This window comes from Podarcis muralis, chromosome Z (genome assembly GCF_964188315.1).
Source record: "Podarcis muralis chromosome Z, rPodMur119.hap1.1, whole genome shotgun sequence".
Lineage (NCBI taxonomy): Eukaryota > Metazoa > Chordata > Lepidosauria > Squamata > Lacertidae > Podarcis > Podarcis muralis.
In genome coordinates, this window is record NC_135673.1 from 12,089,356 (window position 1) to 12,107,285 (window position 17,930).

Genomic DNA, 17,930 nt, shown 5'->3' on the forward strand with positions numbered 1-17,930 from the left:
ATTCCTGCTATGGTGCCATCTAAAAGTGATTGTGTTTACCTGGATACTAATACATGCAAATTCATTTGATAGTTGATCAACTAAAACTTATAAGGTTAACTGATTAACATTGATTTTAGCAGGCAGCAGCCCTAATAAATACTAATTTGGCTGTTTTAAAATTCAGGCTCCCAAAAGCAAAGAAATGTTAGTGGGAGCCAATTTCCCAGGGCAGTGGAGAAACAGACTTAAGGTCTTATAGTGCAGTTTTGCTCTGTATGCAAAAGAGCTGTTTTCTGCAGAAGTTCTTAGAAGCTACATGCACTGCCCCTCCCCAACCCCCAGGCAGTGGCTCCCTTTAGGTGCCATCACTAAATACCCAAGAAAAGTCTTATACTGAGCATGGGGGTTTAATGCCTCCTTAGGATGGAAATGGCTGCTAATTGCTAATTAAGTTGATTTGTTCTCATCAGAAGAAGCCACCTCTTATTTAGTTTGTCACTTAGCTTTGCTATTTCTAGTTTTAAGGAGGCTTCTCTGTGGTTACACTGCATCAAAACAGAGCAGCATTTGCTTTGGTGCAAAAGGAAGAAGAGGTGTCTCTTTGGACTACTGTTTTCTTGTTAGTACTATATATGCAACCACATTGCCAGGAAATCCTCCCGAAAGGAAATCGCAACAACAGACAACCTAATATTTGCTCACACTTCTTTCGTACTACTCTTAGGACTCATCCAGACTTTCCAGGCAACTCGCTTTCCAGACCCAGGTCCACGGTTTCTATGTCTGTCTCTGAGCAATTTTTTTTGTCCCATCACTTTGCCTGGGAAAACCCACTGCTTACCACTGCAACAGAACAAATGTTAATTGGGTTTTCCATGGACTGCCGTTTGTACTGATTCAGTGGTAAACAGGAGGTTTTACCCAGGAAAGCAGTGAAACTACAATAAAAACTGCTTGTAGATGGACCTGGAAAGCACAGACCTGTGCCTGGAAAGCATGGCACAAGAGGAAGTCTGGATTAGACCTAACACTATCAAGGAGAGCAGTTTTCAAGCTTGCTACTCCCAGGGAAAAACTGTACCGGTATATATTAAATTGTCTACAATGGAACCTCTCAGTATGGAAAGGGGTTCTAGGGCGTAACTCTTGCTTCTTGGCGTTTGCAAAGTGTGATTGCATCCTTGGACTAAGGAGACCAGCCTTCCCATGGCTACACATTGCTGAGAAACCTCAAAAACAGCAGACAAGATACTCAGAAAGAACAGGCATGGAAGAGTAAGGCACCACAATACTACTCACTAAGTGTGATTGCTCCTAGTCTTTCTCCTTAACCCTGAAGGGTGGGAGGCAGAGACTGTCCCACAGATACTTGGGCTTCTGAGACTCAAGAGGGCCTAAGAAGCCCAAACAACTGTGTGGGCAATCCCCTCCATCCTGTTTGGCTGTGCCTTTGGAAGTTAAGTGCTTGGTCAGGTACAATCCCCCACTGACTTCACCATGATTAAAGGTGTCAAAAGGACCAGAAGATTATCCCTCACTTTGTACTGTTTCAGAGGTACAGTGTAAGTTCAGGTAATGCTACCCCCCATTTCTGTTGGCTACCAATGACAGACCAAATTTGGGGGCCTCAGAAACACAATGTGGGTGGAAAACTTTGACCATGAATTGTTTATTTGCTATTCTGTTATTTGTTATTCACAGAACACTGTGAAATGAGATAGCCCAACCATTATTTTCCTGAAATAAAACCGAGGAAGCATCTACAGGAAAGAAAAAGTGTTCCAAACACTTACCCCACCCCACTGTGTTTGAAATAAGACTCGTATGCAAGGCCAATTTTCCACATCAAATCTTTAAGGAAAGGGTGTGCTTCAGCAGGTCCCTTTTAAAGTATGTACTTGCCTTGGGTCTTTGTAACCATGCTGGTTTTTCAAAGGAACAATGGAAGGCTTACAAGAATTCTAACAGCTCAGTGTGAATTCACTGGCTACATAATTTTACAAAACAAGGCCTTAGTTTCCAAAATATAATAATTTAAACTAGCCTGCCAGACCTTTAGCTGTGTGTCTGCTGTTCTGGAATGCGTCAAGAAACTGATAGTTCACCCAACTTTTCATTTAAATGAACTCCCATTGCTAAGGCAATGCAGGGTGCACCTTAAGAGAAAAAAGTCTCACCCCAAGAAGTCAATAAGCTATGAAAGAGAATTTCTGCTCCTCTGAGAGAAATACCCACCTCCCACTTCCAGCTTTGCTTTTAACATGTGAACCAGGCCATGCCATGAAGAAGAGGCTGGTACATACCAGAATTTGGTGTGGTGGGTGAATTTGTCTGGTTGTTTTGGACAGCTGCCGCCACAGCATGCGCAGCTGTCACTGCTGTTTTTGCTGCATAAAGGTTGGCTTCTTCCTGAAATTTCCCTATGTTCTTCTTGTACCTGATTCTCTTGTTGCCAAACCAGTTGGATACCTGCCACAGAAAGGAGAGTACATTTTTAAATCAAAGAGAGACCGGAGGGGGAGGAGCCAAATCTCCCAGGATGTTTTGTGGCAACAAATGGGACGCTTCAAGACATCAGTTCCCGCGCTTCCAAAACAAAACCCTCAGTCTTCACTCTAATAAAAGTGGCCACTTAAATCCAGAATGCAATAAATTAGGGCTGAAGGGTCCAATACAGTTTTAAAATCCGTAACTCAGATCAACAAAAACTTAAGGTGGAAGCAAATTTAAACTGAAGGCATGTTAAAGTACAGGCACACTTAGTACTTAACTTTGTAGTGTTTTTTTAATTCCATTTTAGTGCTGGAGTTGAAAAACGTGGAAGACCGCCTTTCTGTTCAGCATTCAGTGATAGCTTTCACTTATCAAGTTGTAAAGCTGCTACATTTCCTACCTTGAAAAGTCACCATGGGGGTCTGTCACCAAACCAGAACCCTCCAAGAATCATTATCAAGCCTTCAAGCATTGCTGGAATTATCAAAAGGAAGGATTTGAGCTTGGTAAAACCCACAATCCCCACCTATGGCTCCCTCAATTTTAGCAAAGCCTTGGTCATTGTAGCCTTATAAAGACAGTGGACCCACCTCCCCACGGTAATTTGAGGACTGCCTCAGAGTATCCAGAGTACCCAGTTCTTGTCTGCCAATCGTGTTCAGAAGCCCAAATGTTAATCTACAGAAAGTGTTCCCTTCACCACTGGTCAAACTTGAGGCCAGGCCATATACTCATCACTCTAGCTTTCTGTGGTGGGGTGTGAGGGTGGGGTAACAAGAAGATGACTCCCTTCCACAATTCCATAAATTGTTATCCTCTTACGGAGCCAGCAAGCTCCTATCAGGAGTATAAGAAGCACTGGCTGCCCTTATTTTGTTGCCAAACATAGTTAACACTTCCAGGATAAAAGTTGCCTTTGGACCTTACCAGGCATTCAAAGCAAAACCACTGTCAAAAAGAAACCATTATTAGGTGGAGTTAGAGAGAGGGGAGGGGGAGAGAGAGAGAAATATAAAAGTAGAACAGAGGGAAATGAAGAGGGAATTTTAAGGAGAAACATGCAATTGTTATTTGTTATTTGGGCTGGAACAACCTTGGCAGGTTGGCAAACAGAAGTGAGCTCAGTCCATTGCAACAATGAGGGGGGCTCAAATAAATCAATAATGTATGAAATGTTGCTTTGTTATCTCCCTTTGAAGATGGCTTTGTTGTTGCCAAGCCAGCTTCTAAGGCTCTACCTATTAACCCGCCCAAAGGTCATGGCCGAAGCAGATGAAACAAAGCCGCTGGGAAAATGGCATGCAGAAACTATTTTCTGATCTTGGCCATTAGGGGAATGTTCATAATTAATAACTGTAGTAAATAACTATGAAAAACTCCCTCTCTCACTGGCAGACAAGGCTGCATTCTCTTATGTCCACACCAGGGCATCAATATAACAGAAGCAAAATACTTATCAAGCAGATCTACAACAGCTGAAATTTAGAGATTGTAACAATACAGTGGTTCACTAATGGTGCCCTCCAAATATTTTGGACTACATCTCCCATTAGCTCCAGCTAGCACAGCCTGATGAATAATGTAACAATAATTTACTCATAAATGTCCAAGACTGTTATCAACACAGGCTGCAGCTAAGAGGATACTTGTTTCTCCCCTTGGTATTCCCATATTCATTCTTGGCCTCTTTCTTCTGGGCCTTGTAAGTAAGGTAGGTGCTGGTTGCTAGCTGTGCAAATAGGTCTGAAGTGAGGATGCGGATTGCTGATAGTATGGAGGCATTTATGGTTGCCCTATAGCAATGAATATTCTGGGGCAGGGTGGGGAACTCTGCTAGTTGAGATTTCCTAAACACAGTCTGTTACCTTCCCCTCCCTTTTAGCTTCCCAATGGGGAAGGCTCCACCACTCAGTAGGAAGAGCACATTCTTTGCTGGCAAGGGGTCCCAGGTTCAATTCCTGGCATCCCCAGCGAAAAGGATAGGGAAGATCCTTTCTCTGCCAGAAATCATGGGAAACCATTGCCCTTCAGAATAGAACGGCAAGAAGCCCGCTCCGGTATAAGGCAGATTTCCAGAGTCTTGTTGCGGGGTGGAGCTTGGTAAAACCAAACAATTAACATATTTGTCTAGAGCTCCCGCATCTTTTGGTAGAGGTAATCATTAGCTGGACATTTTATAGCCTTCAATGGATAGTAAGGACACAACATGTGCTGCTTATGGTACATTATACTTTGAAGGGAGGGAAGGTTAGCAATCTGTCCTTGTACCCCCACCCTGCTCAAATAATGTTGGGCTTTGTAATGCTAACCTTTGGTTGTTAAAAACACTGCTCAACTCTACAGCTAGGATTAGGCATTTTCACTGTGCGGGGGGAAAAGAGAATTCTTTCTTGGTTCCATAATGCTGGCATTTGCTTTAACATAAATTAATGAAAGGCCCCCAAGCTTTAAATGCAATAAGTGAAGGTGCATCTTTTTACATGCTGCATTCCCAGGACGACACACGGCTGTATTGTATATATTGCACTTAATATTACCTTGTCAGTCAGGAAGCAATAATACATTAATGAAAGCCAGCAAATAATTACTGTGGACAATCCAATTATGGCTTTATTAACAGTTTCATAATTGCAGAATCTCTATACGTCAACCATATTGTCCGCGGATATATAAGAATCTGGTGTTTATGCATACCTCTGGACCAATCAAACAACAGCCATCACTAATAAAGGCTTGTTTAATTCTCACAGTAAAATTTTAATATCCCTGCAGCCTGGGGAAGGCTCAGCGAGTGGATTTGTCGGATCGTTTCCACCCTGCTAGTCCCACTACTTCTTAATCTTTAATATCAAGGCAATTAAAATTAATGGCCACTCATCCAAAGCCACTGTGGGCAGTGTTGCCTTGACATCCGTTGTTTGATGGGATTACCTAGAGGTTAAACTAACAAGCAAGGTTTAATTGGAAGCAATGAAAGGAGCAGTGGATCATACGTTATGTTTAACCTGCATTCCACATCCAAATGAATACCCAAGCCAGAGCTAGTCCCCCACCCATCCACTCCCATCAAAAATTGTGCACAGAATTTTTCGATTTATTACTTCACTTTTTTATTTCATGCAACCCAACCCATTTTCCTGGAGCTAAATTCCAGGAAAGCAGGAAGTGACTGCTGAAGCCAAGAAATCTTTTGCCTTCTTGGGCTTTCATGAAACATGCTTATGGAACAGCCACAAGCTCTGCCCACTGTCTGGAATGCAGAAAGGGTTGGCAGCCTTCAAAGCCACAGTTAACCCCAGGCTATCCTTCACCCCTATTGCTCCCCCCCCCCCCCACATTCCTCACAGCTGCCTTGAAGCCCCAACTGACCTTTCTACCTGCTAGAATCATGGGGAGAGGGGAGGAGACAGCAAACTTTCTATACCTGCTAAGCATCCTGCTTCCTTCTGGAAACATCTGGATGAATCCTTTGTAGCAATAGTAGGCATCTGGGGTTTCCCCATTTACTCTGAGATGGTTTGCCACTGACAAGTAAGACAGATGCACAGATGCTAATCTCATCCCTCAAGTATACAGATACAGTGGACATTTAAACCAACTCCCATATGAGCTTCTCTGGATGCCAAGAGTAATCAGAGGCCTTTCTCTGGGTGCTTCCATCTGCTTTAGAGCCCATTTATGTGAGAAAGGGACTGAAGGCCAACTGCTACCATTGATGCATTGGGTATGTTCTAGTCCAGAACACACTCTGTTTACAGCAGGGGTGGGGAACCTGTGGCCCTCCAGAGGTTATAAGACTCCCAGTAGCTCTTGCCAGCAAGGCCAAGGTTCAGGGATTTTGCTAGCGACAGTCCAGGAGTATCTGGAGCGCCACAGGTGCCCCCATTATTGGTTCCTATGGTTCCAAATTCTTCCTGAAATGTCTAGGAACTCTGTATCAGCTACAGAGCACACTGTATATGGCCTAATCTTATGACTGGGGAAATTCAGGGACTAACATCTCTCCTTGAATCTGCTATTCTCTCCCTAAAGGAAGGCATATTAGCGGGGTAGGAGAGCTGAAAAAAAATCACATTGGGCAACCAATGCATTTAGGAGGCTTAGTTTGATCAGAATTAAGTATACACTTCTAGAGATAACACAAAATACATGACTTCTGGTAAATGAGCCACTATAGCTGCTAGAGGGCCATGAAAATTCGGGCCCTGTGTGTTTTAGGCTCGTTTACCCATGTACCAAGGGACGCGGGTGGTGCTGTGGGTTAAACCACAGAGCCTAGGGCTTGCCGATCAGAAGGTCAGCAGTTCGAATCCCCACGACAGGGTGAGCTTCCGTTGCTCGTTCCCAGCTCCTGTTCACCTAGCACAGGGGTCTGCAACCTTTAAGACAAAAAGAGCCACTTGGACCCATTTCCGAAGAAAAAAAACCTGGGAGCCGCAAAACCATTGCGACATTTAAAGCATGCGCGCCGCTGCCCTCCGATCTGACAGCGGGCGAGAAGGTGACGTCGGGACGGTGCGTGACTAACGCACGCACCGCCCCCATGCGATGTCACAGCCAGTACAGCACCCGCCACAGTGGGGAGTGTCGGGGCGCATAATGTGCCTCCCCCCTCACTAGTATCCGCCTCAGAGCTGCGGCAAAGGTGTAAAAGAGCCACATGCGGCTCCGGAGCCGCGGGTTGCAGACCCCTGACCTAGCAGTTCAAAAGCACGTGAAGGGCAAGTACCACTCCGGTGGGAAGGTAAACGGCATTTCTGTGAGCTGCTCTGGTTCGCCATAAGCGGCTTAGTCATTCTGGCCACATGACCCAGAAGTTGTATGCCGGCTCCCTCGGCCAATAAAGCGAGATGAGTGCCACAACCTGAGAGTCGTCCACAACTGGACCTAATGGTCAGGGGTACCTTTACCCATGTACCATCTGAAACCAAAGGGGCACACTGCCAGATGTGAAATATATTGGCATTATTTTCAGCTCTCCTACCCCACTATACATCCCCACCAGTTTCAGGTATATCCATCTGGGGAGAATGCAATAGGTCCTTCCCTTTCCCTGTGTTTTGTCCTCAAGGAACATTTTTAAGACCTGATGCTAACTTAGGAACATAAGACAATTCAAATTAGAATATTAGGAAGAGTAGCAAAATTGCAGTCACAAGCAAAAGAGTCAAAAGTGACTTTTTGGCAAAAAAAATAAATAACGTAATGCAAGCTTAACCCATATTGGGTTATTATCTTGACCGTTTCTGCAGAAGTCAATAAAAAAATCCAAATCTAATCAAGAGATGCTGCAGTCTCTCTTGACTAAGGTGCTGCTTGTGCCAATCTGGGAAGACATCACTCTCTGAAAATGGGATTTATGAAGACCTTTGGAGTAAGCAGAAAGACTTCTGGGAAGCTTGGCTATATGCTATCTAGCTGCCATTAAACGCATATGGCCAGCTAAGCAGAGACAAGTTTGTAGTATGAATATGTGGATGAGGCAATGGTGTCAGAAAGAGGGGTTTGGATTGGTTTGACACAGGAGAACATTTTGGGAAAAGCCTGGTATGTACAAAAGAGATAGACTCCACTTGAAGCAGGATGGGACCAGATTGTTGGTGCTTAAAATAAAAAAGGTAACAGAACAACTTTTAAACTGATTGCAGTGGTCAGATCCAATTCAAAACAAGTGTCCCCTGTGGGATGAGGATGAAAAAATAATAATGAAAATTTCAATGGGGCAGGCACAGAACCAGTTCAGGTGTCCATGATAGCAATTTATAGAGGCCAAAGCACCCCAGGCCAAAACACAAGTGCCAAAGATTCTTGGAGAGAGACACTGTATCTAAGTGTTTACATGCTAATACCAGAATCCTCCAGGCCAAGACAGGTGAATTGGAGTGCTTGGTCCTAGAGGATAACATTAATATAGTGCAGTAACTGAAATCTGGTGGAATGGAGAGAACCAATTGGATTCTGATAAGGGTTGCCAACGTTTAGGCTGACTCATGCTGGAGAATGTGGTCCTGCAGCTGATTGTAATCATCATGCATTTTCCCATTCATGTTTGCTACAGCTGCTGTGGGCTTAATATCAGACTGCAGTGTAGTCATGACAGAGTGAGAGTAACCAAACATTACAAGGTATTGTGGAAAAAGGAACTCAACAGTGGAAATGTTGTTTATGGAGCACTATTAAGCATCCAGTTGGGGAGGCCAAGGCAAACTAAAGTGTTCTTAAATTTGTTCAGTAGCATGCAAAATGTTTGTATATTACATTATAGCCTGCTTTTCTCCTATCAAGGCACTGACCAGACAGCTATCTGTTTAGCTTTGGCAAGGAGGCTGCATGAACTTTAGGGTAGCATTCTTAAAATTTGTGATCAGGGAATAGCTTCCAAATCAGCTTCCTCATGGAGAAGCATCTGCACATAAGAAGAGTCCAGCATCCTGCTTCTCACAGTGGCCATCCAGGTGCCTCTAGGAAGTCCATAGGTGGGGCTTGAAGAAAATTAGCCTCTTAGCCCTGCTGTTGCCACCCCATAAGCATCTGTTACTGAGTGCATACTGCCTCTGAACCTGGAAATTCCATACAGTCACTGGAACTGGTAGCTATTTATAGGTCTATCCTCAGTGAATTTGACTAATCCTCTTTTAGAGCTGTCTAAGCTAGTGGCTGTCACCACATCTTGTGGTAGAGAATTCCATCAATTAATTAACAGCTCTGTCCATCCTGGATCTCTTGCTCATCCATTTCACTGGATGATTCCTACTTCTAGCATTATGAAACAAGAAAAGCTTCTCCCTGTCCACAGTGCATAATTTTATAAACCTCTATTAGATCTCCTAGCCTAGACTCTTTTTCTAAGATAAAAAGCCCCAATACTTAGACTTTCCTTTTAGGGAAAGAGCTCAAATCCCTTCATCATTCTGGATGCTCTTTCCTAGCTCCATAGTATCCTTTTTTGAGGCAAGGCAACCAGAACAGTACAATGTGTTCTAAATGTGAGAGCCCCATGCATTTATATAAAGGTATTATACTAACAGCTTATTTTCAACCCCTTTCCTAATCATCCCTAACTTGGAATCTGCCAACATTTTCATTTTGTTAAACAGAGATTTCTGGAACAAATTCCTAGGGCACACCCTTCATTACCTCATACACCTGGGATGGGGAATCTGTGGCTCTCCAAATGTTGCTGCACTACAACTCTGGCCATCCTTGACCACTGGCCACGCTTGCTGGGGCTGATGAGAGTTGGGAGTCAAACAACATCTGGAAGGGCCATAGGTTCCTCATCACTGCCATAAACCAGGCATGTCCAAACAGGCAGATCGTGATCTACTGGTAGATCACTGGATGTCTGCAGTAGATCACTGGTAGATCATTGGTTCCCCCCAAAGAAGCTGAATAACTGTTTTGCTCCCCTAAAAAAAGCTCAACATTTTACCTCGTTTACCTCCTCCCTGAAAAAAACTCAACAACTTTGACCTGAAACCCCAAAAAGGGGGTAGATCACTGCCAGTTTTTAACTTTGTGAGTAGATCGCAGTCTCTTGGGAGTTGGCCACCCCTGCCGTAAACTAAAGAATATGCCTTGGAACACATCCAAGGCTCCATAATGCAGTGAGAGACTGGTGCCAGTTGTCAGCTGTCCTTCAGAAAACTTATCTGCCATTACACATGTTATCAATGAGGAATCATTGAACAGCATCCAAAGAATTGTAGAAAACTACTGCTTTAAGAAAACAAACAGAAGATAAAATAATTCCAAAAGTATTCTAAATGTTTTACTCATCTACAAATCATTCTGGGAACTATTATCTTCACATCTCTCTCAGTTCCTTCATGTGTTAAAAGTTAGTTTAGTTTGTGTGTGTGTGAGCACAAGCCAGTGTGTACAAGATAAACCTATTTAGTAGCACATTTTTCATTAAAACAAACTATCCCCACATTAAAAAAGAACATCATTCGGCTCCCAATCACTGAAGGCCAATTAATTAATTGGGCTTAACTGTATATTACATTTCAAACAATGCCCTTGCACTTATTTATCATGTTAATTACAATGTTAAATAAAAAAGGCAATAAATTATTACTTAAATCATCAAGATGCACAACTGTAGGGAGGTTGTGGCTCCGATTCTCCTCCCTGACAAGGACTATTACTTGCAGGAAAGAAAAACATTTGATCTGAGACAGCGATGGGGATCACTGAAGCATCATTATTAAAAATAAAAAAGCAGGGGAAGACTGCAAATTTATGGACCACAAACTGCAGGCGAAATTTCTTGTTGCACTTCTCCTTGTTTATCTGCAGTGGATGCTTTATGCCCTGCTCCTAGTTAAATGTTAACAGATTATGAAATTTGGAAAAGTGGAGTTGCATTTCTGGTCTTTTTAAAGTGTTTTTTAAGTTGGGGTCCATTTCCATGATACTGTTTTATTGCTTTTATGTTGTGCTTTTGTAGAGCACTCAAAATACTTTTAAATATTAAGTGGCTTTTAAACAAACAAACAAAAAAGAATGCCCAGGTCCTGGAAGGGTGTGGGGAGAAGAGGACCAACGCCAATCCTTTGCTCTCTGGTCTGCTCTCCTCACCTGAAGACCTACTGGTCTCCACAAATGCCTGCCTGCATACTAAGATTTTCAATAGAGTCCCTTTTCAAAGTGCCTTCTGTAGCCGAAGCATGGAGGTAGTTACAAGGGAAAGGTCCTTCTCGGTGACAGTGCCCTTGATTGTAAATTCTCCCCAGGACAGGTGGCCTGGCATCTACCTTGATGTAATTTCTGCCCCTTTCTGCTTTTTCGTGTTTTGTTAGCTTTGTTTTTTAAATATGAGTTGTTTTGTCTCTGCAGCTTTGTTTTATTTTTCTTTAATTTCATTGTTTATTGCTAATTAAATAATTAATTTCATAATCTCAAAACAGGCTTCTTAAATGGGTTACAAAGCATAAAAATTTGCCACTGTTATTTTGATTCTTAGTAAGCTGCCCTCACACGTTGCTGCAAAGTAGGGTTAAAATCCCTGAAATAGAGCACACACACACACACACACACACACACACACACACACACAAAACACAGAATGCCAGCTCCCTCTTTATAAAAGTTTCAAATATATAGACTTAACATAGCTGCCTAACCCCTCCCCCCTCCACACCCATACTTGTGCTTGAAGCCATGTTACATTACAGTAGACGCTCGGGTTGCGAACGTGATCCGTGTGGAAGGCACGTTCGCAACCCTCAACGTCTGCAACCCGCAGCGTCTGCGCATGCAAGGGTTGCAACTCGGCGCTTCTGCGCATGCGCAAAGCGTGATTTAGCATTTCTGCGCATGCGCCGAAACCCGGAAGTAACCCGTTCCAGTACTTCCGGGTTTCGCCGCATCCATAACCCGAAAACGCACAACCTGAAGCATCTGTAACCCGAGGTATGACTGTATTAGCAAAGAAGTGCTCTGCTCTTTCATAGGGGGTCTCCCAGAAACAGCTAGAGAGACTTCACACACTTGCAGCCGCAATAACCAGGAAGAACATGATACCTCCTCCTCTCTCACAAACACACGCAGAGCAGAAAGATCTAAATTATGGACAACAATGCTCTGTATGGGAGAAATTCCCTCCTCCCTAATACTACATCTCCCATGCTATTAAAATAAAATTGTGTTTGATACTCATTTTAATAAATACGTTTGGCTTAATATGATCCTTGAAAAGTCTGATCTGTGTATTATTTTATATGTGTGTATCCAAACAGACCCCATCCATCTGCTCTCTGCAGCTTAATGCTAAGTGAAACCACAAACGCTTCCTAAACTCAGGAAAACTGGGAGCAGCAGAAAGAGGAAGAAGTAGGCCATGGAAACCACAAACAGTAAACAGGCTCTCCCCAGTATGTATTTTTAGCATGATTTTTTTTGTATTCCTCAGAGATGCTAAGCAAATAGCACAATTCTGAAAGAATAGAGAAACTGTGTGCCTTCTGTAACATAGTTAGATAACTTGGACCAGATCAAATTATTTTTAAGCTCAGCTCCGACTGGCAGCAGCCTGCCAGGGTCTCCAAAATAAGGTGTGGGTGTCTATGAATCACCAAACACCCAGCCTTTCTGTTCAATAAATAAGGAGTCCCATCTACGTTTACAAAGGAGCACTGGCTCTTGCAGAGTTTAATGAGGCTCAAATAGTTTGTTCCTTTCTAGCATGTAACTAATTCATTTGAGAAGGCCTTTTTCTTTAAAAAATATATCAAAAAAATCATATCATACATGAATCACGCTTTTAAATTCTAATTAGTGTCTATCGGCACAAGTTCTCCCATCAGCCAGAAGGCCTGAGACTCAGAGAAAGCTTTAGGAGCGCAAAGTAAGTGGAGTGGAAACAACACACCCTGGGGCTGTTTAGCTTGTCCAATTGAGCCAAGACAGGAGGCTCCTGTTTGTGCAGGGAGAGGGGGGTTTCTTCAGCACACACACCCCAACACACTCCCAGTTCTACAGAGGACTCTGGGCCTGACTATTTCAGTTCTGTGATTGTATGAATGAAACAGCCAAAGGGCAAATTGCAGCATACACTGCTAAGCAAGGCTTCCCAAGTTTCTGCTGAGAGACAAGAATGAGGATTGGGGTGGGGGAGTGAGGAGAAGCGTGCATCCATCTCTTGCCCCCAGGACAACAAAAACTTGTTGGAGCAGCAGCAGGCGGCAGCTGTGGAGTTGTGCGGAAAAGAGGATATAATGACTGAGTGTGAAACGAGAAGAGATGAACATTTAGAGAAGAACAAAAAGCTTTCTGCAGGCCTCTGCAGGGCAATGTTTCTTTCCTGGAAACTTTCTTAATTACTGTGTTTGGGGGCAGGGAAAACAAGGAGGTGAAGGTTAATTTTATGTCTGCTGTTGAAGGAAGTTGTAAAAGGTGAAATGCCTGTACCACAAGCACCTTGTCTGATTCATAGCTGTTACCAATAGTAACAACAAATATTAATAAAAAGCAAACAGCAACAGCAGAAATTCATACTGAGCAATTATATACCACTTTAGGATGCATGCATTTAGGACTTCTCTGCATGTAATATCTTATCTCAGAAACCTCCAGAACAGCCCTTTAAAGGTCTTCCATTGCCTTTGTTTATGAGGTTGATAGTTTTATACTAGAACTTTCCATTTGGTACATGGGTCAAAGCCAAGAATGACTACCTCATGAAGGGCAATTTGTTTCTCCAAGGACAATGCCACAAGCACTACTGCTTGAATCTGCCACAATTGCACCAGAGATTTATTAGCCCAGCCTTTGTCAACCTAGTGCCCTCCTGATCTTTTGGAATGCAACAGCTGTGCTGGCTGAGACTAATGGGAGTTGTAGTCCAAAACATCTGGAGTGCACCACATTGGCAAGAGCTGCATTAGCCAAACCCCACATCGTCTCTTATTTCAACAAGCTACCTCAACCTCGGCCCTCCAGGTGTTTTGAGACTACAATTCCCATCATCCCTGACCACTGGTCCTGATAGCTAGGGATCATGGGAGTTGCAGGCCAAAAACATCTGGAGGGCCGAGGTTGAGGAAGCCTTCTATAAACTGAAGAACAGCCATGTTTGGTCAGACCAAAAATCTAGGCAGCCCAGAACTGGCCAGATTCCCCTAAGCAAGTTCACAAGCTGAGTAATATGGTGATTGCCTTGGGAGTGCCCGTGGACGAGTAGCACAATGCATGTTTCTCATGCACAAGGCTCTTGGACATATCTCTGGCATCTCCATTTTAAAAGGATCAAGTAGTAGAAAAACCTCAGACCTCTACTGGAGACCCTAGAGAGTCATTGTCAGCCAAAGTGCACAGTATTTTTTTAGCTAGACCAAAGGTCTGATTTGGTATAATGCAGCTTCTTATCTTTCACCACATTCATTGAAAGGAGCCACATTGAAAATCAGAGTATGTGGACTGTTAACAGATCTCCACACTAGAACTTCCAATTGATTTTTTTAAATTATTATTAACAAGCAATAACTGCAGCTATGTTTTTCTTCTTCAAATGAAATGTGACATACTATTATTATAAATACTAACAATGGAAACCAAAAATAGTTACTTCATATTCATGTGGCTTTTTGCAACTATGGTCTGGCCCCCAACTGCCCTCTGGGAGAATGTCACAAGGGCAAATTCTGACTGAGTCAGAAAGACAGAGACAGCGAAAGACTAAAAGAGAGTCCACAGGAGTAGTGAAAATGGTACTAATACTCTGACACTTCTAAACTGAAATGTCAGTACATTTCCATTTTTTTTGTTAAAATTAAATATCATGAGCCAATAGTGATAAATTGGAGTGTATAAGTATTTATTTTTGTTACTCAGCATGGTGCATTTGTAAATTTGTTAAAGCTGAAAACATCAACATTAGAAATGCACCCTTCACCGCTTTATGCTCTATTTCCACACCAGAAAGATGCAGAATCAAAGTTCCATGTTTGTGGTGCTGGGAGATTTGCTTTTTTCTTTCTTTCCAAACATTGCTGGTGCAGCATGCAGTTCACATTAAAGACAACTGTGATGCCTTTAGAGCCCTTAGACGTTAAGCTGTATGTTTGGGCATGAATAGAAATCTAAAACTCTCCCCACAGCTAAGTCATCTCATCTGAGGCAGGAGACACAGATCCCGCTGCAGTATTTTAAGCCTGTGACACTTCTAATGTACCAAGTGCCTCAGTCGTTTTGTCTACTAGACTTTTATTGCTACAGCACAAACAGCTGTCATTGAACTGTTACCAAAGGGCTGCATTCTGATTGGCTATGAGTAAGAGGCTTTGTGTAGGCTTTGGCCAATTGCAGGAAAATTGACCCAAAAATACATTTCGCCTTACTGATTCAATGTTTAATGTTTAACAATCTGATTGACAGGTAATTACTTATTATTATTTATTTATTAAATGTCTTAGTTGCCTTCTACAAACAGTCTCAAGGCAACTTACAAACAATATGAAATACAATAGATAGTATCAGGTAAAGATTTTGTATTATAGAACCGTGAAGAGTAGTTAAGAGTGTCGGATTAGGACATGGGAGACCACAGTTCAAATCCCCACTAGGGCATGAAACGCACTGGGTGACCTTAGAGCGGTCACTGCCTCTCAGCCTAACAGGTTTGTTGTGAAGATTAAACAGAGGCGGAAGGAACATGCGTGCCACGTTAAGCTGCTTGGAGAAAAAGGTGGGATGTAAATGAAATGAAATAAATACATAATTAGGATAACTGAAAACTTATGGTCATGCTAGCTGGGGTGATGGGAGCTGAAACTGCTTGCACAGGCCACAGCAGGGCCCAAAAGGCTTGGCCTTCTCAGTGGTGGCACTGCAGCTTTGAGACTAACTATGCAGCAAGGCCCAGCTACCCTACCTTACTGGTGAAATGAATAGGTAGAGTGAATATTTTTTATTCTCTCGGGCATTAAAAGATTGATCTATAGGTACTTGGGTAGTTGATTTTTGTTGTTGGTTTTTTAAAGCTGCTATTTTCAAACAACTATATGTCCTCTTGGGCGCTTTTGATGCAAAAAAACAATTAAGAGCACATAAATCAGAGACAGGTAACCTGTAGCCTTCCAGGTGTTGCCAGACTTCAGCTCCCATCACCCCAGCTAGCATGACCATTGGCCAAGAAATGATGGGAAACGGAAGACAACAACATCTGGCATGGCACAAGTTTCCTAACTCTGTTCTGAATTAAAAGCCAAGGGGCCTGCTCATTCCACCTGCAAAGGTTTAGCAAACCTCCAAAATTTGGGCAATATTCACCCATGATGAAGTGACTTCCACCAGCTGACCATGAAGCCTATAAATACACCCCACTCCAACCCGCTCAAGGATCTCACTGTGCTGGCTACAATGTGACTCCTGGAAGTTAAAAATCAGAAGCTGACAGATGTCACTTCCACCATTAAGTCCCACACCCTGCATCTTTCATTGACTCTGAAAGAAGAGGGACTGCAGTACAGTCATCCCTCTGGTTGCAAATGAGATCCGTGCGGGAGGCACGCTCGCAACCCGCAGCGTTTGCAGCCTGAAGCACCGCTTCTGCGCATGACGTCATTTTGTGCTTCTGCCATGTGCTTCTGCTGAAACACGGAAGTAACTCGTTCTGGTACTTCCGGGTTCAGCATGGTCCGCAACCCGAAAACACACAACCTGCTGCGTTCGTAACCCAAGGTATGATTGTAGATGGCTTCCAGTTTAATCTCTGATCTCCAGAATGGCATCTCCAGAGTCATTGGGAAAGAATAACAGCTCAGCTCAGTAAGAAGCCATTACTAATGTCTTGAGGTCTAAATACACAAAGGGGCACAATTCTCTACACTGGCCCTGACTGTGCATTAAGAGCTGCAACAGAAACCCTTCTCATGCTCCTGCCAAGAGCTTCATTGTGATACGGCCTGTGAGTGGAATTCCCTCCCTCCAGTGTTATGATTGGCACCATCACTTGCCACCTTTCAATGCCAATTAAATATATTTTATTTTCCCTTTTGTTGGGAACTGTTTTGATGCTGCTGCCGCTGCTGCAATTTCTGCTGAGGACTAACTTGATAATCGAGTTCTAGATTATTCGCTGCAAATGTTTTTGATTGCATTTTTATGCATTTTATTGTGGTGTAACCCACCCTGGAATCATGCAATTGATGAAGGGTGGGATATAAGTGCAATAAATCAATCACTTGAAGCATCACTTTTTAGTTTTCCAAAACACTTTTCAATTGGCTTGTCATTCATTTGTAGTTAATTGACACCACTTGGGGTATAGACAGGCCAATTTCAAGAATTCCTCCTTAATGGTACTCAGCTCTACCAGTCTCAGGAAGGAAGGCTGTTGTTATTTTAGGAAGGGAAGAGAGACAAAGGCTCTTCCCATAGCAAAAAACCTGCTTTCAAGCAGCTTGGTAGAAACCCCAGCCCACCTGTGATACTGTAATGCTGCATTTCTTTGCCAGCTCTTCTTTGGCTTCTTCACTGGGGTAGGGATTGCTGAGGTGAGAGTAAAAATACTCGTTCAAGATTTCTGTGGCTTGTTTACTGAAGTTACGCCTTTTCCGCCTGCAAAAAGAGGAAAGAAAGCAAGGAAAGAAATATATTACAGCTGTGAGACTTCATTACTGAAAGTTAGCTAGGATATAAATATGGAAAGCAGACTTCTCCCTAACATTTGCTAGCTGAAATTGATGCTTCACCACTTATTCAAACCAAACCTTGGCTCTTATCAGGGTTGATGTGAGAGGCTAGTAACTGATAGAAGAGGAGCAATTGCTTATCTATGGAAGAATTCATTTGCCCATCTCTCTCCATCAAAGGTCCAGATCCCACTTACCTGTTGTTCTTAGAAGTTCAAAGATGTGCAAACCAAGATTTCAGATTACTGATGAACTTATTTATAGTGTGTTATCTAGATATTAATGAGACACACATTTTGGGCGGTGTGGGAAATCCTA

The 17,930-nt window shown here is 42.9% G+C and overlaps 1 protein-coding gene across 9 annotated transcripts in view; it reads right to left on the reverse strand.

Moving 5' to 3' along the window:
- Window positions 1-17,930, reverse strand: part of PBX3 (PBX homeobox 3) — a 232,080-nt gene that overhangs the window by 14,973 nt on the left and 199,177 nt on the right. For all 9 annotated transcript variants that reach the window (XM_077922598.1, XM_077922594.1, XM_077922597.1 and 6 more), the window contains 2 exons: window positions 17,403-17,538; window positions 2,286-2,451 (listed from right to left, as the gene is read on the reverse strand). In XM_077922598.1, coding sequence (XP_077778724.1) covers window positions 2,286-2,451; window positions 17,403-17,538 — 302 coding nt within the window. The remainder of the gene's footprint in view (window positions 1-2,285; window positions 2,452-17,402; window positions 17,539-17,930) is intronic.